This window comes from Apodemus sylvaticus, chromosome 21 (assembly GCF_947179515.1).
Source record: "Apodemus sylvaticus chromosome 21, mApoSyl1.1, whole genome shotgun sequence".
Lineage (NCBI taxonomy): Eukaryota > Metazoa > Chordata > Mammalia > Rodentia > Muridae > Apodemus > Apodemus sylvaticus.
Window position 1 is genome coordinate 44,589,152 of NC_067492.1, and position 24,488 is coordinate 44,613,639.

The following is a 24,488-nucleotide window of genomic DNA, read 5'->3' on the forward strand; positions in this document are numbered from 1 at the left end:
TATAGACTGTCTCAAAAAAACCAAATAGAGTATTTCATGGCTGCCAAGAAAGCACAGCAATTAAGGCACCTGCAGCCAAGTCTGACCTGAGTTCAATCCCTAGGACCCAAATTCTCTACAGGCATCCCCATGCTTGCCATGGCACATGCAGTACACACGAAATATAGAAGCGTATGGTTATTTAATAAACTATATATTGTTCTAGTGCCTTATCCTATGCACCGTTGTCACAAGTTCCTCAGTAAGAAGGCCTGAAAAGGAAATGCATGGTAACCAAGTATGTGTATCTCCAAATGCTGCCGTGCTGCTCTGCAGCAAAGCTCCTGTGAACTCAAGTCCCACCTTTGTTATTGCTGTTAACAGTATATTGTTTTGTTGAGTTATTGCCAGTTTGGTATGTAAAAATAGATTGGTTTATTTTGATTTTGACATACATATCTCAGATTATCATCATATTATTGAAATAGTGTTTTCCTTAAGTGAATTAACTTATTTCAGAGGCTTCCCATATGGATTGCTCTTTTTCCCTATAGGGTGTTTACCTTTCATAATCTGTCTTTTGGTATAGAGTTCCATTATTCTCTCAATATAAAGAACATAACTCATAACCACTGTCAATTCTGACTCATGCCTATGATAGCTTTTTAAATAGACTCATGAATTCAAATTATTTAAAAAACCAAATCATTGCATGTCATGATCTGATGTTATTATTCTGATCATATCATCTACTTTAATTAAAGATAAAATAAGATTTCCCAAGAAAATTAAGTCTCATTTTTAGTCTCATATCTGTCCATGTGCAGACTCTGTTATTCAAACTTCATTCCTGATCTTTGCTCCTAATCCTGCACGGCCTCAAAGCTTCACATCTCTTTACCAGCAGCTCTGCAGAGCACTGAAGTCATGTTCACCATCTCTGTCTATAAACCTAACACAAATAGTATTAGGAAATTCTGTTCATACAGCCTCTAAGTAAGTATATACATCCTGGTCACTTCCCACTGCCTCCACAATACCCATCCAGACCCAAGGCTCCATCTTTCTCCTCTGATATATCTCAGTAACAGATACTTTCCCATCCATGACTGTTTTCCACAAACTACTGTGGTCCACTCATGAGTATAAATCAGGTCATGACATTCTTCTCAAAAATTTCCAGGGACCCTACATCATTCACAGAACTGAAAAGGTCATATAAATTCTCTTCTCTCTAAATCTTCTGTTTTATTCTTTTCCCACCTCATGATTACACTGGCCATGTTTGTTCCTAACTTGCTGTTCACAGTCCCTTTCCCTTTCCCTTTCCCCTGCCCTCCTTTCCCGCATGCCCTTGCCTGGACATGAGACTGAAAGTAGTGCCTCAAGCAAGCACACTGTCAACTGAGCTGTACCCTGCCCCAGTACACACACACACACACACACATACACACACACACACACTTTTTAAAACATTTTCTTCTTGTTCTTGTTGTTGGGACAAGTTCTCAATGAGTTCTCAAAATACTCTTCATCTCCCTAGTATTTTATAGAGATTGTCTTTACCTCCAGCAAGGCCTGCTCTATTTGGAGCCCCACCCCTACCCATGTTTCACTACTCTCCTAGGTCCTGTTCTGCTTACTTCTTTCCCCAAAGTCCTATCACCTGCTAAAATGTCAAGTGGTAATTACTTTTACTGAGTTATTCCACACTAGAACATAAAGTTGATAAGGGTAGAGACTTTGGGTTTTCCTGTTTCCTGTCATTTTTCAGATGGCTAGAGCAGATCCTACATCAAATGGGGACTTGATGGGCATCTGTTGAATTAATGATCACACTTGGGTAGTTTCAACTGCTCAATCTATTCCTGAGACGTTATCTTTCACCTGCAGATTTAACATATAACAAATGAAATTCTTAATAAAAGTACTGCATATTTGCAGAAGTTTAAGCATTGTTGTTTGCTGTTTGTTTTGGTTGGGTTAAGTTTTGTATGGTTTTGGTGTATAGTATGGTGTGGGATTTTGATATAGCGTCGGTGTACCCTAACCTTCAAGTTGCAAAAATGATCTTGCCTTTCTTTCTTCATGCTGGATTCCAGATGGGCATCACTGTGTCTAGTTAAGCATTCAGAAAGGATTTTTCAGAAATATATAAAAAGCTTAGAAAGTCGACTGTGTTGAACCTGTCTAAGCATATGTTAAATATGATGAGGATCTTTTTGATTACTGTTATTCTTTTTTAATACAAATTAAGCCTCTCTGACCTTATGATACTATGAGGCGATGATCTGATTCACTGTGAAATACATTCTCTTTGAAATGACTCCAATTCTGTTCTAAATAAAATCTGATTTTTATCAGCAAAGATGAAGAGACCTGTTTACTAAAAGCTGCACTTTCTATCATTATCATTTATGTTTTTGATAAAGATGGGACACCAAGGAAACAAAGCAATGGAAAATGCTTTATTACAAGTATGTTATCACTTTCCAAATGCCAACAGTATGTGTTACTAAACATTTTAAAGAGAAATTATATAAATATGTTATTCTTTTGTGGCAGTATTTTTTATTGAAAAAAGATTTTTTTCATGTAATGTATTCTGATTACATTTTCCATCCCCCGATCCTCCCAGATCCTCCATGCCCTCCACTCTTTCATTCTCTCTCTCATTAGAGTACTAACAGTCATCTAAATATAATAATAAAATAAGATAAAACCAAATAGACCAGAATAAGATAAAGCAAACAAACTACCAAGAGGAAAAAGCGACAAAGAAGAGCATGAGAAGCACCCCGCCCAGGAGGCTCGTGCACATGCAGGGACTGTGCGGGCTGTCTCTGTGCATCCATATGTATGTCAGTCCTTCTGTATTTTAGAAGGCCTTGTTTACTTGGTGTCCTTCATCATCTCTGGCTCTCAAGAGGAGGAAACCTTTTCTTCTAATAGTTTACTAAGCCCTGAGGGAGGAAGGATTTGTTGGTGACATGCCATTCAGGACTGAGTGAGATTCTGAGGTATCTCACTTTCTGTACTTGGTTCCCTTGTGGATCTCTGCATGTTTCCATTTACTGAAGGAAAAAGTTTTTCGGATGATGGCTCATTGTGATACTGATCTATGAGAATATCAGACTACCATTAGGAGTCATATTATTGCTATGTTCCCTAAACAGGACAGTAAGTAGTAGTTAGATTCCCCGAGGCTTCAGGCATATCTAGTCTCAGATTCTTAGCCACTCAAGCAAAGTCAGGCATGGGTTCTGTCTCTTAGACTGGGCCCTAAATCTAATATATAGATCTACAAATCTAATGTATATAGATCTATATTTTAAACATTAACTCCAATATATAGATCTATATGTTAAATAGTAAATCTAATATAGAAATTTATACATCTAACCCAGTATTGGCTGGTTACTCACATTTGTGCCACTATTACACCAGAGTGCCATGCAGGCAGATTTCCATTGTAGATCCAGAGGGTTTGTAGCCGGGTTGAAATTTACCTTTCTCCTCTGGCCATGTGCAAAGTACTTTCCAGCACCATGAACACAAGTCAATATGGTGAAAATTCTAGGTAGGCACCAAGTCAACTTCTCTATGTTCACTGAATTAAATAGGTTTCTCTTTAGTAATAGGGACTTACCATCACTTTGTTGAGAGCAACCCATGGCCTTGGAAATACCTTGATTGTTTAGAGTTGTTCTTGGAGTCCCTTGACCAACAACTCCATTAGGTATTCCTGGAACTGGAGGTTTCATTTAGTGAAGAGAGATGTCTAGTTAAGGCTCTGTCTCACCGGTTATTTGGTTATTCCATTTAGATTTCTTTTGTTTTGTTTTGTTTTTTTATTTTTTATTTTTTTTATTTTTTTTAATTTTCTATATTCTATGTTTACATTCCAAATGATTTTCCCTTTCCCGGTTCCCCTCTCCCCATAAGTTCCCTAAGCCCTCTTCCCTCCGCCCATTCTCCTATCAACCCCCTCCTACTTCTCTGTCTTTGTACTCCCCTACAATGCTGGAACAAGCCTTTTCAGCATACAGGACATCTCCTTCCTTCTTCTTGGGAGTTATTTGATATGTGAATTGTGTCTTGGGTATTCAGAGTTTCTGAGTTAATATCCACTTATCAGTGACTGGATTGCATGAGTGTTCTTTTGTGACTGGGTTACCTCACTTAGGATGATATTTTCCAGATCCAACCATTTGCCTAAGAATTCCATGAATTCATTGTTTTTAATTGCTGAGTAATATTCCATTATGTAAATATACCACATTTTCTGTATCCATTCCTCCATTGAGGGACATTTGGGTTCTTTCCAGCTTCTAGCTATTATAAATAAGGCTGCTATGAATATAGTGGAGCATGTGTCCTTATTGCATGCTGGGGAATCCTCTGGGTATATGCCCAGGAGTGGTATGGCAGGGTCCTCCGGAAGTATTATGCCCAGTTTTCTGAGGAACCTCCAGACTGATTTCCAGAGTGGTTGTACTAATTTGCAACCCCACCAGCAGTGGAGGAGTGCTCCTCTTTCTGCACATCCTCGCCAACACCTACTGTCTCCTGCGTTTTTAATCTTAGTCATTCTAACTGGTGTAAGGTGAAATCTCAGGATTGTTTTGATTTGCATTTCCCTAATAACTAGTGATGCTGAACATTTCTTAGGGTGCTTCTCAGCCATTTGAAGTTCTTCATGTGAAAATTCTTTGTTTAGCTCTGTATCCCATTTTAAATATGGTTATTTGGCTCTCTGGTGTCTAGCTTCTTGAGTTCTCTTTATATATTGGATATTAGCCCTCTGTTGGATGTAAGGTTGGTGCAGATCCTTTCCCAATTTGTTGGTTGCCATTTTATCTGCTTGACAGTATCCTTTGCCTTACAGAAACTTTGTAATTTTATGAGGTCCCATTTGTCAATTCTTGATCTTAGAGCATAAGCTATTGGTATTCTGTTCAGGAACTTTTCCCCTGTGCCCATGTCCTCAAGGGTCTTCCCCAGTTACTTTTCTATTAGTTTCAGTGTGTCTGGTTTTATGTGGAGGTCCTTGATCCACTTGGAGTTGAGCTTATTACAAGGAGATAAGAATGGATCAATTTGTATTCTTCTGCATGCTGACCTCCAGTTGAGCCAGCACCATTTGTTGAAAAGGCTATCTTTTTCCACTGGATGTTTTCAGCTCCTTTGTCAAAGATCAAGTGACCATAGGTATGTGTGTTCGTTTCTGGGTCTTCAATCCTATTCCATTCATCTACCTGCCTGTCACTGTACCAATACCATGCAGTTTTTAACACTATTGCTCTGTAGTACTGCTTGAAGTCCGGTATAATGATTCCCCTGGAAGTTCTTTTACTATTGAGAATAGTTTTAACTATCCTGGGTTTTTTGTTATTCCAAATGAATTTGTGAATTGCTCTTTCTAACTCTATGAAGAACTGATTTGAGATTTTGATAGGGATTGCATTGAATCTGTAGATTGCTTTTGGTAAGATGGCCAGTTTTACTATGTTAATCCTGCCAATCCACGAGCATGGCAGATTTTCCATTTTCTGAAATCTTCCTCGATTTCCTTCCTCAGAGACCTGAAGTTCTTCTCATAGAGATCTACTGTGTTTGTTTTCCATACAGTCCCTCAAATGTCTCTTAGTTTTAGCTGTCCCTCCCCATATTCTCTCCCTGGCTTCATCTTCCCTCCCCATCCCTGTATTTCCTTTCTCACCTCCATCCCCCTCCCTCTTTGATCCTTTTGTTCTAGTACCCCCACCACATCCATCCATAACTATCTATTCTTTTTCTGCCTTCCTAGGGAAATCCATCTCTCCCCACTAGTCCCTTACTCTATACTAACCTCTGTGATTGTAGACTGCTTATCGAAGGCTCAACTAACATTGTGCCTCTGTTATAATGACTATGTTATCTAGTAAGTAAAGGTCTTCTAAAGCATTTAATTTATTATTGTCCTTTTACTCTTTCCCTTAAATATTTTGGTGGTTTGAGAAAGAATGGCCCCATAGGCTTATATATTTGAATTCTTAGTCACTAGGGAGCTCCATTATTTGAGAAGGATTTGGAGGTTTATCTTTGTTGGAGTAAATGTGTCACTCTGGGAGTGGGCTTTGATGTTTCAAAAACCAATGCCAGGCCCAGTCTTAACTTAAAGGTGTTAAGTATCTTTCTCCATAGGCATATCATGGCTTTTTACTTCAAATGTTCAATTACAATACTTCTTTTTAAATATTTATGTATTTGTTTATTTCCTTTATATATATGTATATATATGTACATCACATTCATGCCTGGAGACCAAGGAGGTCAGAAGAGAACTAATAATATATTATTGAACAGATTATTTAGCCTAAATTTGAAGCACTTTATCTCTTAAAGTAGGGGTGTTGGAGTGTATACCTTGAAGGATAAGGAACTGAATAAGAAAACATACCCAGTGTCCTGCGCACTGCCAGCTATATCATGAATATATGGAAAGATAGAACCGAGAAGTCATGCCATTTTTACTGTTTATTTGCTAGTAAAAGCATGCATATTTAGATAAGTATGTTCCAGTCTACTGAGAAAGACAGCCTGACTACTATTGAGTCATGATAAAGCACGGGGCCTTCACATGAGTTCCCAGTTGGACAAAAATATAGTTATCATATGACATGAAACAGAGTCTTTACTCACCATAGGGAGCAAAAGCACCTTATAAATATATGCTTCGTGATCTGGAGAGTGCATTGCAGTGAATAACAGACAGAAAATAGTAGTCAATTTCTGTTTTCTCTCATGGAAACTACTTCCTCTGAAAGTATGCCTCCCTTATTATTATTTTTCTTTCTTTCTTTCTTTCTTTATTTATTTATTTATTTATTATTTTACACTTTCAAGAATGTAAGACTTAGCCAGTCAGTGGTGGCACAAGCCTGTAAGTAATCCCTGCATTCTGGGAGGCAGAGGCAGGCGGATTTCTGAGTTCAAGGCCAGCCTGGTCTACAGAGTGAGTTCCAGGACAGCCAGGGCTATAAGGAGAAACCCTGTCTCGAAAAAACAAAAATTAAAACTAAAACAAACAAACAAACAAACAAAAAACAGAGTGTAAGACCTAGTTTGTGACTGGGTCTTGCCAGATACGTCAAGGTGACCTTGAATTAATGATTCTCCTGCCTCAGGTATCTGAGGGCTGATACTTCCAGGGTTGACTACTCACTTGGCTTCCTTCCTTTGTTGTTGTTTTATTCTGGCCTGTTTTAATGCTGGCACAGACTCGGGGCCTCATCCTTCCAAGGCAAGCACTGTACCTCTGAGCTGTCACCCCAGTGTTCTAAGTGTTCTTTTTCATTATTCTGTTTCTATGTTTTATTTATGTGTTTGGTGCCTGTGGAAGACAGGAGAAAGTGACTGATCCAGTGACTTTGGACATAGAGTGGTTGTGAGCCACGTAGGGACTGAGTTGAACACGGGTCCTTTGGAAGAGAAGTAAGCACTCCTAACCACTGAGCCATTTCTCCAGCACCCTTGTTTCTTATGTTGTGCCTGTGTGTGTGTGTGTGTGTGTGTGTGTGTGTGTGTGTGTGTGTGTGTGTGTTTACTGTGTGTGTGCAGTGCTTGTAGAGGCCAGATGAGGGTACCAGATCTGGAACTTGAGTTCAAGTTTTCAGCTGCCATGCAGGTATGGGAAACTGAACCTGGTTCAGCTTAACCATTTGGCATCACCAACCTGGGCTACTTAGCGAGACTATGCCAAAAAACAATAAATTTAATTAAAAATTTAAGCATTCAGTAAATATTCCATGAAAAAAATTCTTGAAATTTCTTGGAAAATGAAAAGGTGAGTGAATATGTATATATACATATGTTTGTATTGAAACAATTCCAGGAATGTCAGTGGTCTGTCCTGACCTAAATGAGACCAGCAGAATAGACAGACGACAGTCCCATGAGTGGATCCTTTAGCAACCTAGCAACACGCACACACACACACACACACACACACACACATTTCTTATGTTTTCAAAAGAAGTGTCACACATGGATCCACATACATAAGCTGTTTTTAAATAAATGTACTAGTGGGTAAAGTTGAGGACATGATCTTAAGGTTTAGATTAGGCATTAGTAAGACATTTCCCTGAGCAGCCCAATCTGAGTATTTGGTTCTATCTGGTCATGACTTTTTACCTGTGCACCACTGTACCCACTCTGACCCACATTTCACTGCTGGAGGAAAATCCCTTGGTTACCAGGAATTTCTGCAGGGCTCTGCTGTGTTTTATTGAACATCTCTTTAGGTAGAGTGCTCGTGCAATTTATTTGTAGCATCCTTGGTGATACCTTGTTAAAGTTTTTTTATTTTTTTAGTGTGTGTGTGTGTGTGTGTGTGTGTGTGTGTGTTCATGTGGATGCATGCCACAGCACACATGAGAAGGTCCGAGGACAACTTGCAGGAGTCAGTCCTCTCCTCCTGTCTTAGGTTCGGGGATCAGCTCAAGTCATCAGGTTTGCAGACAAGTGCTTTTACCTGCTAAGGGAACTCACCTTTTGACCTTAATTTACATTATTTCTTATGTACATGTCTGATCTCTTATGAACGTTGGTCGTTGATAAGTATGCTGTGTTATATGTAGTTATAGTCATTAAGTATATGTTAAGACCAAACAAACATACTTCAGTGCTCAATTCTTGAGGTAATACTTATAAATTTTAGGCACATTTTTATGATAATAAGCACAATGATACCTTGTTCTAGTCTGAAATTATTTCAGGTAATTTAATCTATTGTAGCATTCATCTGTTTGTCTTCTGTCTTTGGTTTGAATTGCAAACCCATTTGCAAATAAAGCTTCAAGACTTAAAAACCTCACAACAAACATTCACCCAACAAGTCTCATTAGGTGCATATGCTTATGTCAATATCCTATCCTTGATAGTGACCTCCATTCACTATCCCTTTAGGCAGTTGAATAGATGGGCTGGCAGTTGCTTCTGTGTACAGATCTCATTCTTCTCCTGTCTTCACTGCAGGTGTGTCTCTTCTCACTATACCTGAGAACTACTTACTTGAAGGAAAGCAATCGCTTCTTGCTCTTGCCAAATGAGACTTTTCCACATTGGCTCTTATCAGTATCTACTTCAGATGTGTACTGACATAATTCCAGTGAGCCGTATAAATCTTACTCTGACATAACTGAATTAACAACTCCTTTATAATACAGAGTACATCCATTATGTTCTCATCTATAATCATTACAATTATTAACTGTGTCTCTTAACCATAAAGTATATATTTGTATATACTAATAACATAGTAACCTTACTTTCTGATTTTTTTCTTTCTATGAATTTAATTTACCATCTTGTGTAACTTTCTCAATCTAATACATCTGTCCTATTCTTCTTCTTATTGTTGTGATGTGCCAATATGTTAAATTCTATATATTATAGGATCAGTTGAATATAAAAATGTAGAAAATTATCTCCACAGGTCTTTGTTTGAACATCTGATTCCCAGCTGCTGAGAGACTATAACATTTAAGACGTAGTGCTTGGCCAGGCACTGGTGACACAGGCCTTTAATCCCAACACTTGTGAGGCAGAAGCACAAGGAATTCTGAGTTCAAAGTCAGCCTGGTCTACAGAGTGAGTTCCAGGACAGCCAAGAATATTGAGAAATTTTGTCTCAGAACTCCACCCCCAAATACTAAGAAAATAAAAAACGAATAAAGATGTAGTACTGCTTGACTAGAGGGTATGAGTGCTAAGAAATGTGCTCTGACCATGATTGCAGCTTGAGCCTCTCCGCCCTCCCTGCTTCCTGGGTGTTACCCCATAACAAGCACTCAGCACAGTCTCCCACCATTAGAGTCGGATCTGCTCTCACCATGCCATAGTTTCTCAGCTGTAAGCCAAAAGGAATCTTCCTCTTTGAGTTGCTGGTGTTAGGTATTAGGTCACAGCCACTAGGAAAATAACTGACAAAGTTCTAAACATAATGTTTTACACAACTTTTGAAAAGGATAAGGGGTGTGTCTTTACTTTTGTAGCTAGGGTCACAGTGGTAGGACAAATATGCCCAGCTTGTATGAGATATGAGGCTCTGGGTTTGATCCACAACACCACCAAAAAGGGAAAGAAAAGCCCTTCTTTGGTGGGTGGGTGTGTGACACACACACACATGCATGAGTACATTTATATACATGCCATAATGCACTTGTGGAGATCAGACAACAGCCTCAGATAATGTATCTTCTTTTTTTTTTAACCTTGTTTGAACCACAAGTTTCAGGGATTCTCCCATCTGCTTGCCAAAGTACCATAGAAACACTGTGCCTGGTTTACCATGGAATCTCATGAACCCAGATATTTGAACTCAGATCCTCACCCTTGCCTGGCAAATGCTTCACTCACTGTACTATCTTCTTGCCCCCTTGCTGTTGTCTAATTACATAGCTACTTTGCTGGGTTATCAAGTGGGTTTGAATCCAAAGTCATTCATTTTGTTCTGAACAAGCTTCATTAGTATTTGGTTTTTGTTTTGAGGCTGAGTCTGCAATGTAGCCCAGGCTGGCTTGAAACTTGCAGCAAATCTTCTGCCTCAGCCTCCCAAGTTTTGGGTTTTCAAATGTAAGCTACCACAGCAGACTCCATTGATATTTCATATAAGGTAGGTCAGCTTTTGATAAATTCACTCAGTTTTTTATTACCTAGGAATGTATGTCTTCTTTGTCTTAATTTTTATCAGTGGTTATCATAAGGACCATTGGTAGGCAGTAAAGCTGTTATTCTGACCCAGGATCTTGGTCAACAGTCCCGTAACTAGTCTTCTGGTCTTCTGTTTTTTTGATGGGGGATCTGATATTAGCACCTTTTTAATTTCTTTATAATTTCATTTCACTGTGGTTTACGTGTTGGGAAGCAGAAACACAGCCATAGCTCATGCGTGGAGGTCATAAGTGTGTCCTTTTCCTTCTACCATATGGGGCCCAGGTATCAGCCTCAGGTATCTGTCAGGCTCTGCAGCTATTACCTTCATGGACTGAGCCATCACACCTGTCCACCAGTATTTCTCTTGAATTTTTAAAGATTTTTCTCACTTTCTTTATTTGTTATGTTTTTGATGCAGTCTGTCTTGATATGGGCATATTTGTGTTTATTCAGCTTAGAATTTTACAAAACTTCTGAAGTGTTGATTTCCATCAAATTTTGGAAGCTGTCAGCAATCATTTCTTGAATTACATGTTTTTCTTTTTCTTCTTTCTCTTCACACCTCTAGACACTGACGTGCTTATTTCTGCACTTCGTGTCATGTCACTTTACTCTGAGGCTCTCTGTTGATTCCCTCATGAATTCTGTCGGTCTGCCATGACGATTGCTGGTATTTCTGCCTGTGCATTCAGCTCCTGATCCAGTTTAGCATAGTCTGATTTGACTGTGAGTACCTTTGTAGCAGCTCCTCTGAGTGGCCAGTAGTCACATTCGCAGCCTCTCGAAGCACAGCTTTCATTTCCTGCATAGGGATTACATTTTCCTCTTTTTTGTGTGTCTCACAACATCTTTTTTGTAAGTTAGGTGTTTTAATCATTGTGACCATCCTGCAAAATAATCATTGACATAGCTCTTAAACTTTGGTCCAGAATTTGAAAGTAATGATAGTTCACCTATTATAAGGGCCTGAAACCGTTCATTACTCAGGCAAAGAAACTCCTTGGTTGGCACGATGGGTCTTACTGTCTGATCTGGAAAGTTTGACGGGTCATGGAGATGAGGCTGCCGTGGAGGGCTTGTATGTGTTTTGGAGATGGGGTCTAGGTGACATTTTATGAGCTTCCTCCTGACCTTTGACCAGTCGCACCTAGGTATAGTAAGAGTTCTGGAATTTTTGTTTCTTGAAACAAAGAAAGAGAGAGAGAGACAGAGGGGGGGGTGATAAGAATGTGTTTTCATTATAATCCCAGGTGTGGGATATGGGGCTGCTTCAAACTGTCTGCAGCAGCTGACTGTGATGTGCCTCATGCTCTCAGAGGCATGATTTTGCCAGCTGCAGATAATTTCTGCGATTGTGTGATGTTTAGAATTTTGGGAGCTTTTCAGAGGGTACATAAATGCTAGGGCCCCTATTTATAATTGCCAGATGCTGGAAAGAACCCAGGTATCCCTCAACAGAAGAGTGGATGCAAAAAATGTGGTATATCTACACAATGGAGTACTATTCAGCCATTAGAAACAATGAATTCATGAAATTCTTAGGCAAATGGATGGAGCTAGAGAACATCATACTAAGTGAGGTAACCCAGACTCAAAAGGTGAATCATGGTATGCACTCACTAATAAGCGGATATTAACCTAGAAAACTGGAATACCCAAAACATAATCCACACATCAAATGAGGTACAAGAAGAAAGGAGGAGTGGCCCCTTGTTCTGGAAAGACTCAGTGAAGCAGTATTCGGCAAAACCAGAACGGGGAAGTGGGAAGGGGTGGGTGGGAAGACAGGGGAAGAGAAGGGGGTTTACGAGACTTTCGGGGAGTGGGGGGTCTAGAAAAGGGGAAATCATTTGAAATGTAAATAAATTATATCGAATAAAAAAAATAAAATAAAATGAAATAAAATAAATGCTAGGGCCCTGAGAAGTGGTATGAGTGGTTGTTGATCGTCCAGGAGGTTTGGTTGCAGTTTGTTAGAACCTGTGGTCAAATAGGAATCAAGAAAGAAATTAGATTCAGGGAACTCTCGTTTCTATCTCTCTGTCTCTTTCTCTTTTCTCCTCCTCTATCCTTCTCTCCTTTCTAGTGATAGGGGTGAAACCAGGGGGATAAAGGGTGGGCAAAAGAAGAACCCACAAAGTCACAAAGACCAACTACAGAAGAAGAATGAAGTTTAAAACCTGTCAGCAATTAAACATTAGAGAAATGGTGTTAGTTCTGATTTGCAGTAAAACAGTGTCTCTGAGTACAGCCCATCCCTAAATCTTGTTACTGTTGTTTACTTGTGCCACATGTTAGGCTGGCTTTGGCATAAAAATGTTTTCCCTATAATGCAAAGACTATTCCTCAGAGGCTGTAGCTTTGGATGTCTCTCCAGTATCCTGGAATGCCCATGCATTTAACGGGCCTCTGTCTCTCCTGGCATACTCAGCTCTCAGGCTCCGTTAGGTGCCAACTGATTGTTTTATTTTTCTGACAATGCATTAGGTATATATGTACATTGCTCCTTGATTTAATAGTTGTGTGTGGATTCCTTTGCAAATTATTTTAGGTCAGTTTTATAGCCTCATTCATGCTCTCTGAATATTCTTAACAGTTATTTCAATGGTTCTTTCTTGGTAAAGCATCTGGCCTGTGTTGTAGGTAAACTGATACTCTGCTTCTGTTTCCACCAAATCTCTATTTGCTGTGAGCACACACTTAAGTTTGAACTTCCCCACATGCTCTTTTGGATCAAGTGAACTTTAGTTAAAGCACAGCTTTGTAGCTGTCTGCGTTGCAGCCTGCCTTTCCTCCATGGCATAATCTTGAGTCACGAAGATGTCCTTCTGAATGGCACCACTGTTTTATAGAAAAGTGGTCATGTTCCTTATTCTAGAGAGAAATGAATAAACATCTATTCATCCCAAATCAGGCACCAATGAACAAGGATATGATTCTCTCCAAGTACAGCTTAGGGAACAATGGGTTTATTGGGCTTACAAGAGCATGAGGGAGGAAGTACTTACAGGAGCACTGTTAACCCCCAAACATCTATGTCACTAACAAGTTCATCCCAGCAGAGGTGACAACCTTCCCAGAAGCTGCAGAAAAATCCCCTTTGTAGACTTCCACATGTTTATGCCACACCACCACCAGAGGTCATATGCAGGACTATGTATAGCTAGAGGGAGGGGTTCAAAATGAAGGGGGGGCTGAAATCCCAGGTAAGGTCACACAACTCTGTCTTGGGGGAACATTAAAACCATCTATATCTTGAAGACAGGTGAATCCTCCCTTCCTAGGAGGTGATCTGGGAGTGTCCATCAGCATTGCCTTCGGTGTGTTTTCTTTCACTCTGTCCTGTGACTTACTCTTAGCCATCAGAGGGAGTGAAACTTTGTAGTCTTGTTAACAACTTTTTTCTTTTTCCTTCCATGTATTTATTATATGTGTGTTGAGGTGGCAGGGGGAGTATACCCCTGTGGAAGTCAGAGAACGGTTTCCTAGAGCTTCTTCTTTACCACGACTGCTTCTACCATGGATGATCTTCAGATCAAACTCAGGTTTCAGGTTTGGTGGCCAGCATCTTTGGCCACTGAGTTATCTTGTAGGTCTCTAATGTTTCATAATTTATGTTTTAGAATTTTATACATGAGAACTATAACATCATTCCTACCCTTTCTTTTCCCCCTTCCAACTATTCTCATGTCTTCTCAACTATCTTTCAAATTCATGACCTATGTATGTATTTATTCATCTATTTATATGTATGTATGTATATATACATGCACACACACATTATCCATGAATATAACCTTCTGAGTCCATCTAGTGTTTTTCATATGTGTATTTGCTTAAGGCCAACAGCATGGTTGACTTATTTGTGACCTATCACAGTTATCAGCTTGTCCCTGGAGAAGACTGACTTCAATATTTATACACACACACACACACACACACACACACAAATACGCGCGTGCACATAAGTACACAGATAAAACTATCTATGCTCATTTAGTATTGTTTATATCAATATGTGACTAGGGCTAACTACAGAATTGATTGACTATCAGAGTTATTGGTTTGTCCCTGGAAAATACTGGTTCTTCTCTGAGCAGACATCAGTTGCCTTAGTTGTTCATTTAGAGGTATGGCCCTGCAAGAGTTGTATCCACCTTGCAAGTCAGCTGGTGGTGTACGGTGTGGGTTATGTTGCTGTTTCATGTCATGCAACTTCCCTGTCATAAGTAGAAGACACTGCCTTGGAGTTGATGCCCTAAAGGTTTTTTCTAGCAGTTATTTCATTCACTCTGAAATATGATTCTTTATATTGAGTTGTTAATAATCATCTCCTTGAGTTCAGGACAGCCAGGGCTACACAGAGAAACCCCTCACTCCATGAGGATGGATGTCTCAAATGGTCTTCAGAATATGCCAGAATCCCATAGAAGTAGGTTCTAATGCCAGTGAAGGAGTGCTCTTACTAGTGAGGTCAAGACCAAGCAGGCAAAAAAAAAAAAGAAAAGCTTCCTTCTTATATGTCCTTTTATATTGGCTTCCAGCAGAAGGAGTGGACCTTCCCACCTCAAAATATCTGGATTCAAAGTGAATCTTTCACTTGAAATTATTTAATCAAGCAAAAATACTTCATAGGTGTGCCAAGCCATTTGGGGGTGGCATTCAGAATGTCACCATGAAGTAACAATGGAGAAAATGCTATACCTTGAGGAAAGATCTAGAGGAAAGGGAAACATTTGAGCCTATTTTGCAGAATCCATTTACAACGTGGTTCTGAATGAGAAGAGTGTAGGGCTATTATTCCTGTGATGAAACATCACAACCACAAGCAACTTGGGAAGGAAAGGGTTTTTTTGGCTTCAGTATCCTGGGATGCAGTTCATTGAGGAAGCCAAGGCAGAAACTACTGGGCAAGAACCTGGAGGCGAAGACTAATGCAGAAGCCATGGAGCAGTGCTTGTTATGGGCCTGCTCTTCGTGGCCTGCTCAGCCTGCTTTCTTACAGCACCAGGACCCAGAAAGGTACTACCCACAAAGGCTGGGTGCTCCCACATCGATCACTAGTTAAGAAAATGGCCTACAGGCTTGAATACATTTCTTACGAATTTCATTCTTACCCAGTCTTACGAACACATTTTCTCAGTGGAGATTCCCACCTCTCAGGTGACTGTAGCCTGTGTCAAGGTGAGATGGAACTAGCCACACAAGGGCAGGTACGGGTGGGAGCACATGCAGGTGCAAGTAGATGGGGGAGAACGGAGCCTGAGGGAAGTGCTCTGTAGAGTATGCCTATGTGAGCAGCAGGAGGGAAGGAGTGCGCAGACATGTAAGCAGGCTTTCCCATGGTCTGAATAAAAAGTAAGGAGTAAATAAATACATAAAGGAGGTCAACTTTGCATGATTGTTAATTGTCCTAGGTGCAATGTAAAGATGCATAGCTGAGTGAAAGGGATTGCAGGTGTGTCTGTCATCACCCAAATCCCAGACCTTGCCAGAGCAGTGTGAAAGTGAGGAAGCCTGTGACAGTCACAAAAGCTATCAGTCACCGTCAGCACACACTGTAGTTCTCTGTCCAGAGGCAAAGTGTCTTCAGTCTGACAGCAGGAATACTGAGGTAGTTCCTCTGTGAACATAAAAGTATCCTGGAGCTAGGAGTCTGAGTGCAGCTAATTGTAAGACTGAACAAATTACTCAGCATTTTTAACACAGCAATAATAATTACATATATTCCCTTTATATACTTGTATAAAACTTGACACAAAATAATAAAATGTGAATGCTAGTTTTCTAGACATCATGTTCAGAAAAAGCATTTCTTTAAAATATTCATTATTTCATGTCACACTACATAATTGCCATTTTAGAGCATATGAGAATGAAACCTCTTTAATATTCCAAGAGTCACCTGTTAAGCATCAGACCTTTAATGTTCACTAAGTAAAAAGTGGTCTTATACAAATAATAAATTCTATTTTTTAAATGGGTGATCATTCACCTGGCCTTTTGCATTAATATGATGTTTAATTTAACTGTCAACCTATTGCTTTCCAAAGACATTTTATTCATGCACTTTGCAATCACTTTCTGTAATATGGATTTATAAAGACAAATCTTCCATTACTCAGAATCATAAACCTGATTTATTTGACTTCCAAGGTTTCAGGTGTTGGGATGCTGTGATTGAACATGGTGCTGGACCTTCCTGTGATAGACAGACAAGTGTGGCTTTAAGGGTAAAAATGTAAAACTTGATTGGGGTCAAAATGTTACCTTGAATCTTGAAATAAAAGAAGATTTAAAAGTCAGGCAACGGTGGCTCCATACACACAGGAGACAGAGGCATACAGATCTCTGTGAGTTCCAGGCCAGCCTGATTTACATAATGAGTGTCAGTACATCCAGGACTGCTTAGAAAGACTCTGTCTCAAAAAAACAAAATAATAATAATTAATAATAACAATAATAATTCAACTATATAGCTTTTATTTCTTTTTTATTTACTATTTTCTGTTTTTTGTTGCTTAATAGTTCTTTGTGAATTTCACATCATGTGTCCCAATCCCACTCATCTCTCCTTCCCCTCATACCTGCCCCCCACCCTTGCAACCTCCCCCCAACAAAGAAAAAAGATATCTTAATGTGGAAGCTGTAGTGTGTCAGCACGGTGTGTCCCATTCTTTGCTTGCAAAAGTTCATTGCAATGACTCTGTGGTCTTGTAATGGCCCCTGGCTTCTGCTACTCTGTCAATACAGGAACCTCTCTGGGACTCCGCTCAGATACCCTGCTGTTGCCCTGTGTCACGGAGATCCTGCAGTTTTCCATCTGTAGGACACTCCAGCAGTTCATCAGTGGGGTAGATGTTGGAGTCGGCCAATTCACAGCCCTGGATCTGGGCCTTAGAGGTATCTGAGATGATCAGCCCTCCAGTTCTCTCAATCATGGGCATTCCTGCAACAAGGCCAGCTCTACCCTGTGGCGGGCAGGGTGCAGGGCCTGCTCTCCTGAGTGCTGCTGCTCTCCTGTCTGCTGTAGGTGGCAAGGGGCAAGACCTGGGGGCATCTCTCCCTCGCCCATGTCCCTGCATAGTAGACAAGTTGCAGGGGCAGATTACCTGTGCCCCCACTGTCAAGGTCAGTTCTACTGTGCTGCCCAGGTGAGGAACCAGGCCTGCTCTCCAAAGTGCTGCAGCAGGTGAGAGGAGGGGCCAGCTCTCTTACTCTCATAACCCAGTCAGGGCCAACTCTCTGGCCAGCTGCCAGTGTCAAGAGCAAAGTGAGGGGAGAAGGTCTCCCTCTCACCACCTAGGGCTGGCTGGCTTTCCTAACTCACGCCTCAGGACCTGTTCACCTGCCACCCCCACATGCAGGGCTGTGCTGTCCTGAGTGCTATAGCAGGTGAGGGGCAGGACCAGCTCTCCTACTCCGATGGCCTCAGGGGCCAGCTTTCTGTGGTCTGCTGTAGGTGGCAAGGGCAAGAGAGAGAAGCAAGTGGTGGGGCCTGCTTTCCAGTTGGCTTGGGGCAGGGTCAGCTGTCTGTTCTCATACCCTAAGGGCCAACTTTCCCAAAATGCCCAGGTGAGGGGTGGGACCAGTTGTGTCCAGCCCTCAGACGTCAACATGTCGTGGGGCAGCAGCCCAGACCAGGGACATCCACCTGACCTTTGGTAGTAACAACCCAGCTGCTGCTGGGCCACAGGCCCATCTATGGCCCAGTGTCAGCACAGGCCAGGACCCCACCATGGTCTAGGCAGCATCACTGGCTACTCACATCAGGCTGTTCCTCACTACCCTCAAATCCCCAGCTCCGCCTCTATTCACTGTGTCCACATTCTTCTGTTTTGTTCTCTTCCATTTCTCCACCACTTATTGCTCTTAGTGGCACCTGGGTCTCTTGAGTGTCTGGATCATCTCAGGAGTGATCTCTGGAGGGCTGTGCCCTGCTGATGCACTGCGGCCCTGAGTTAGGCTACTGATCATTCAGATATCCATAGATAGAACACTGACTGTAGACATAGCCTCTCTCCTCTGCCCTCTACTGAAGCACATGTGGCACAGCAGCCACAACTGCAATGCCTCTAGGGGCAGGTACAATCTAAAAAGATAAGACAAGACTGTAGGTAAGAGATAGTGTGTGCCTGGCATGTAAGGACCTGAGTTCCATCTTCATCATCACAAAAAAGAAACATAAAAGAAAGTGCTGGGAACAATTGTTTCTGACAATACAAATTTCTTTTGAAGGTCTCATCACAAATATACTCTTAACAATGAGAAGTATGTTTTCCTTAATTGTTCTAATTCAGGGTCATCTGCTTTTTAAAAATGCGGTCAAACTTGTTAAAATGTGATCAGACATAACTTATGTTTAGGTAGAATTATTTTAATAATCATTCTCTGTATTGTACTTCTTTCTGCTTAAATGTGTATATCAGTGTGACTGCAACATTTTACATCCTTTTTTTGTTTTCCTTGTAGATTTATTCCTCACAACATTGTCTGCCTCTAATACCTTCCAGTTTGAGATATGGGAAAATTTGGTAAGAAATCATTTCTCTTAAGAATTTTTAAGTTCCCCATAAGGGCATACAACTTATAAAATAAGATTATGTGATCAGTCCTTTGGTTCAGTAATAAAGAGGACTACATTAAGAGCCCTTGGATGCATTGCTGCCCCCACACTGCTGAATGCTGAAGAAAGTGATTGTTAAAGCACCAGGTCCTCTGCAGGTTTTTAGGCATGACTGCCAATTAAAGCAATAAGCCTGCTCTAATGGAGATGTTAACAGGACCCCTGCTGCACTGACAGCCATTGAAAGAGGATACTGACATTTAATTTTTCAGCTTAGTGATTCATGAACTTTTTTTAAAAAGTAATTTTCACCTTTAGGCCTACATAATTACACACAAAAATAAATAAATAAATAATTGGGAGAGGCAAGAGAAGTTGTGTGCATAATCAAAATACTTCATATACATTTATGAAAATGTCAAAACAAAACTAATTTTAAAGGAATAATTAATATCAACTGATACTAAATTTACTCCCAGATTGACTGATTAAGGGCCCTTTACCCATAGGTATTTTCTCCTTTTATAAGAGTTTATAAAAGAATTTCAAGGCAGATCATGATTTGGTTTTTTTAGCTTGATATATGTAACATGGAAGATAAATTAATGAAGAACAAACCACCAGAAATAGCAAAGCTCAATTCCAGGCTGTGTAATGGAAAACAGAAGTCTAAGCCAATGGCCAACTCAGTGACCTTTGTCACATATTAGTCAAGTATGAAAGTGTCTGTCCTCATAGAAAATGGGCTAGTAGTCTGCTTGGTATACTATGTGAGAAGGAAGCAGATTGGTGCATAGTAGGTCGGTACCACAATTTATTTTTAGATGTTTTGATTTCCCACATAATTACTCCTGATTCTGTCATTGTCTTTTACATAGTCCAAATTAAAGCCCTTTAGATTTTATAAAAATTCTATAAAACTTCAGATTTTATAAAAAGAGACTCTTATAAATTCTATAAATATCTAATAAATGATGGGTTCTAACAAATGTACAGTGCAAACAAGTGGGGCAAGATTACTGGACAGTTATTTTTTATAATAGGGCCAGTGATGCTGTTGATGACTCAGGAAACTAAGGAACTGCTTAAACAAGACCAAAGCCTCTGAATGCTTCTAAATGATGGCAGTTGGTTTTTTAATGCATCAAGGAGAGGAAGAAGATGTTGAAGTACAAAGAGTAATCTTATTCAGTGTCCTGTTTTCAAAAACATAGTTGCATTTTTGTTTCTGATGATAACAAATCTTGTTAATATATTTTTTATATTTGACACAAAGGTTCCCAGTGCTAGCAGTGGGCCTTTCATTCCTACCTCAAGTAAATTTTGAGCTTAGAGTAGCCCAAAATACCTATTTAATCAGTTTATCCTGGGGATGGGAAGGACAAGCCTCAATACAAATAGGTAGAATTTGTAAATGAGATTACGAAGTACTTTTACATGTGTAGGACCCTCTCCTGCTAGCTTGATTTGCAGGTAATCAAGCATAACTTAACAGTGACATGAAGCATACAGAGTCTTGATTGAGATCTTTTTACTTCAACAGTTTCTTCCTTTGAAAGAAAATGCTTTTTTCCTTTGAAGAAAACAAATCTTTTTTATTAAATGAAACTAAATTGTTTTAATAAATGGGCAGGGTCAGTGAGTAGCCAGTGAAGCAAACGTTTTTCAAGCACTTGGATAAAAAGCACTTGGATGGAGATACACGTCTTTAGTCCTCGCGCTTGAGAGATGGAGGCTCACAGATGAGCTGAGGCCAGCCTGCTCTACATGACACATTCCAGGCCAGCCAATGCTATATAATGAGACGCTGCCTCAACAAAAGTCAAAAATAACACAAAGTAACCTGGGGCTAAAGAGATCAGTCTGTAGTTAAGAGCACTAGCTGCTCTTCCAAGGACCGTGGGTTTGAGTTCAAGTCTCACACCCCACATGGTGGCTCACAAGTCCCGTTCTGAGGGATCCAGTGCTGCCTTCTGGCCTCCAAAAGCCCTGCATGCATGATATGCAGACATGCATGCAGGCAGAACACATATGCACACAAAATAAAAGTAAAAGGTAAAATAGTGTTCAAAGACAAAAAAATTCTTTCATTAAGCACTTGCTAAAGATGGTAAGACGGGTTTGATTTAGGGAGGTTGTTTACAGTAGGGCTTTGATATAGGGATGAGAGTTGGGGCTCAACTACAAATACAACAACAACAAAGTGAAATATTTATTGTCAAGAAACAAAAGAAGTTAACTAAGAGGAAAAATGGTCTTTGCTTGAACTCATCTAACAGGATCCTAGCTCAGGACAGGCCAGAGCTAGTGATTAACTGAAGGAAGAGACACTCGTCATTTAGTTACAGTTTTATAATTCTGTAAGAATGGAAATGAAAGGCCAAGTTTTGGCTAAGCAGAATTCTTAAAAGAGCCTAACAGAAGTTATATCAAAGAGAGACTTTGTGTTATTACTCACAGTAACACTGGGTATATCATTAATATAAATGAAGGGAAATATATATGTATTGAAAATTAACCCAATCAGATAACAGTTATAGCTGACCATTTGCAATGAAAGGCTGGTCAAATACTTTGTATCAATATATATCAGTTGACCAAGTAGAATCTTAAATATATAGAAACACATTAACTAGTAGAACATCAGAGCTCGCCGGGCAGTGGCAGTGGTGGCACACGCCTGTAATCCCAGCACTTGGAAAGCAGAGGCAGGCGGATTTCTGAGTTGGAGGCCAGCCTGGTCTACAGAGTGAGTTCCAGGAGAGCCAGGGCTATACAGAGAAACCCTGTGGGGGGGGGGAAGGGGGGGAGTGGGACGGCACATCAGAGCTCTAACATCTTTTCTAGGGTATTATGCATTCTTAGCTCAGTGATCAAGCTCTGGGAAATCCAGATGTATGGGCCAAGAGGATGGCCAAGATTAATATGCCAATGACTCCACCAGGAAATGTGATGACAGATATAAACCTTATATTACAAAGACCAAAACAGGAACATTTGTTGCTCTCTGTGCCACTCAGGATTGTCAGTGAAGGCTTGGAGAAAGATTTGACATTTGAAATGGCAGTAGGGTTTTAATGCTGGGAAGTCAGAGGGGAAGAGACAGTCAAGAAGTGAAGCGTACAAAAATCACCAAATGCACTCAGATTAAAAGAAAGCCAATTTGATCCAGATGATGAAAGAAACATTGAAAAGTAAGATTAGAACAACTGGGGCTAGAGATATGGCTCAGTGCTTAAGAACACTGACTGCTCTTCCAGAGGCTCTAAGTTCAATTCCCAGCAACCACATGTGACTTACCAACCATCTGTAATGGGATGTGATGCCCTCTTCTGGGTTCTCTAAAGAAAGCAACAGTGTACTCTCACACATAAAATAAATAAAAATAAATCTTTAAAGAAAAAGATTAGAAAAACTACTGTAGACAAGATTAGTCTGACTTTTAAACTAAGTAATTTGATCTTTAATACTCTATTAAGAAACTGTCAAATAATTTCAGAGTGAGAGGCAAATGAGTAGAGCTTCAGTACCCCAGTTACTGGTACCCTGTATCAGATAGTTTGATTAAAAAAAACCTGGAAGTGGTACAATAGTGTGAGTAGGATTCACAGTAACCTCGAGAAAAGGTGAGTTACTTAAAGTAAATATTGGGAGTGGATGCAGAGAGGTAGCTCTGAGAGGGGAGAGTTCATGTAACTAATGCGATGATAACTTGTACTTTGTTCAAATAACCTGCCACAGAAATAGAAAGGGTGAAGAAAATAGTTAATGCAGGAGGGAAAAACAGATAATTTAGAAGAGTCATTCACAGAACTGGCTAGAGATGAGGAGATGGAGTGGAAGGATGACAGGTATCTCGGGACTTCCTGGAGAACAAGCCTGTCACACCGTGCTGTCTTGATAGAAGTGGGACAAGGGTTGGGATGCTCTTAGAGTAAATAACAAAGGGTTAAATTATTCTTCTAAGTTTTCCATTTGACAGATGACTATATTATGGTGGCCTAATTCAGACTATTTTGGCTTCAACAGGGTGGAAACTTCTCTATCCGTAGTATCTTTGAAAAACCTAAAAGTCTGGTGGTTGTTGGACAGTCAGCGTTTGCAGACTTTGGTAAGATTGGTTTTGTCTCTAAATGCACTCACATTCACAGATCAAAAAACAATTATGGCTAGACATTATCGCATAATGGGTTATCTCATCCCTGTTTTTCCTGTTTTCTCTTATGTGTTTATGTAGTTAAATTAGTAGTGAACAAGTTGTAGAATGATAAAGGATAAAATAAAGTAAGGATTTATTACTTAGTGTAGATATTTCAACAAAATGGTTGTCAGAATTTTTGTCACAGAATTTCTTAGTTTGTATAAAATAGGTTCTGTCTTCAGTTACATGGACAAATCCATTATAAAAGGTCATATAATTTTATAATTTTAGAAAAATGCCACTGTAAGATAATCTTATAAAATTCTTATAATGCTTAATAAAAATGTTGTAATTTCAGGTTAACTCTGCTATTCCCCTCCCTCTTCGTTGCTTCCCCGCCCCCAGCATGCTCCTGTTTTACTGTCCTGGTTTCTCCAGTTACTCTGGTTGTGTGCTCACATCTGAGGATGCAGACCTAAGAGGCTCAGAGGAGAGGGAACATGTACTGCTTGCCTTTTTGGGTCTGGGTTTTCTCAACCAATGGGATTTCTAGTTCAATTCATTGACCTGACAACATCCTGGAGAAGAATGTGTCTGAAATAATTTTCATGAATTATTTTAAGTAAATGAAAAAAGTCCATTAATTAACTTCTGACTTTTAAGAATCAAGGTCAAATTTAGTGCAGAAATGTTTTCAAATAACATCCTAAAGCAAAATTTTGAATACTCATTCTCATCTGTAGAGAAAGAGTAATGTATCAGTACTTGTGGTTGTTTTCATTAAAGTTAACTGATTGACTGAACTGAAAACTATTCAGAATCTCATAAGTTGGTGATGATTTCAATAGGAAACAACCTACAATCAAAAAAATTATAACTCATATTCTTTATATTTTCACTTTTCTTATTCCTGGGTTCTGACCACTGAAAATATTTGATAGGAAACAGTGTTTCTACAGCTTCTCAATATGCTTTTATATCTTTACACTGACAATTTTGTTTTGATGTGATTCTAGTAAAAACAGCCAATTTAAACATGCCTCTCTCTATCACTCCAAAGAAAAAATAATACTATCATAATGTTTTATTAAACATTTCACT

At 39.8% G+C, this 24,488-nt stretch overlaps 1 protein-coding gene and 1 non-coding gene across 2 annotated transcripts in view; one reads left to right on the forward strand and one right to left on the reverse strand.

Moving 5' to 3' along the window:
• The window catches only part of Itfg1 (integrin alpha FG-GAP repeat containing 1), a 112,719-nt gene that overhangs the window by 34,543 nt on the left and 53,688 nt on the right, over window positions 1–24,488 (forward strand). Inside the window, exons 7-8 of the mRNA XM_052167176.1 lie at window positions 19,153–19,214; window positions 23,276–23,357. Of these exons, the coding sequence (XP_052023136.1) occupies window positions 19,153–19,214; window positions 23,276–23,357 (144 nt within the window). The remainder of the gene's footprint in view (window positions 1–19,152; window positions 19,215–23,275; window positions 23,358–24,488) is intronic.
• LOC127672250 (small nucleolar RNA SNORA17) lies at window positions 18,638–18,766 on the reverse strand. Its single transcript, XR_007974907.1, has one exon. It is a non-coding gene; the product is annotated as a small nucleolar RNA SNORA17 (small nucleolar RNA).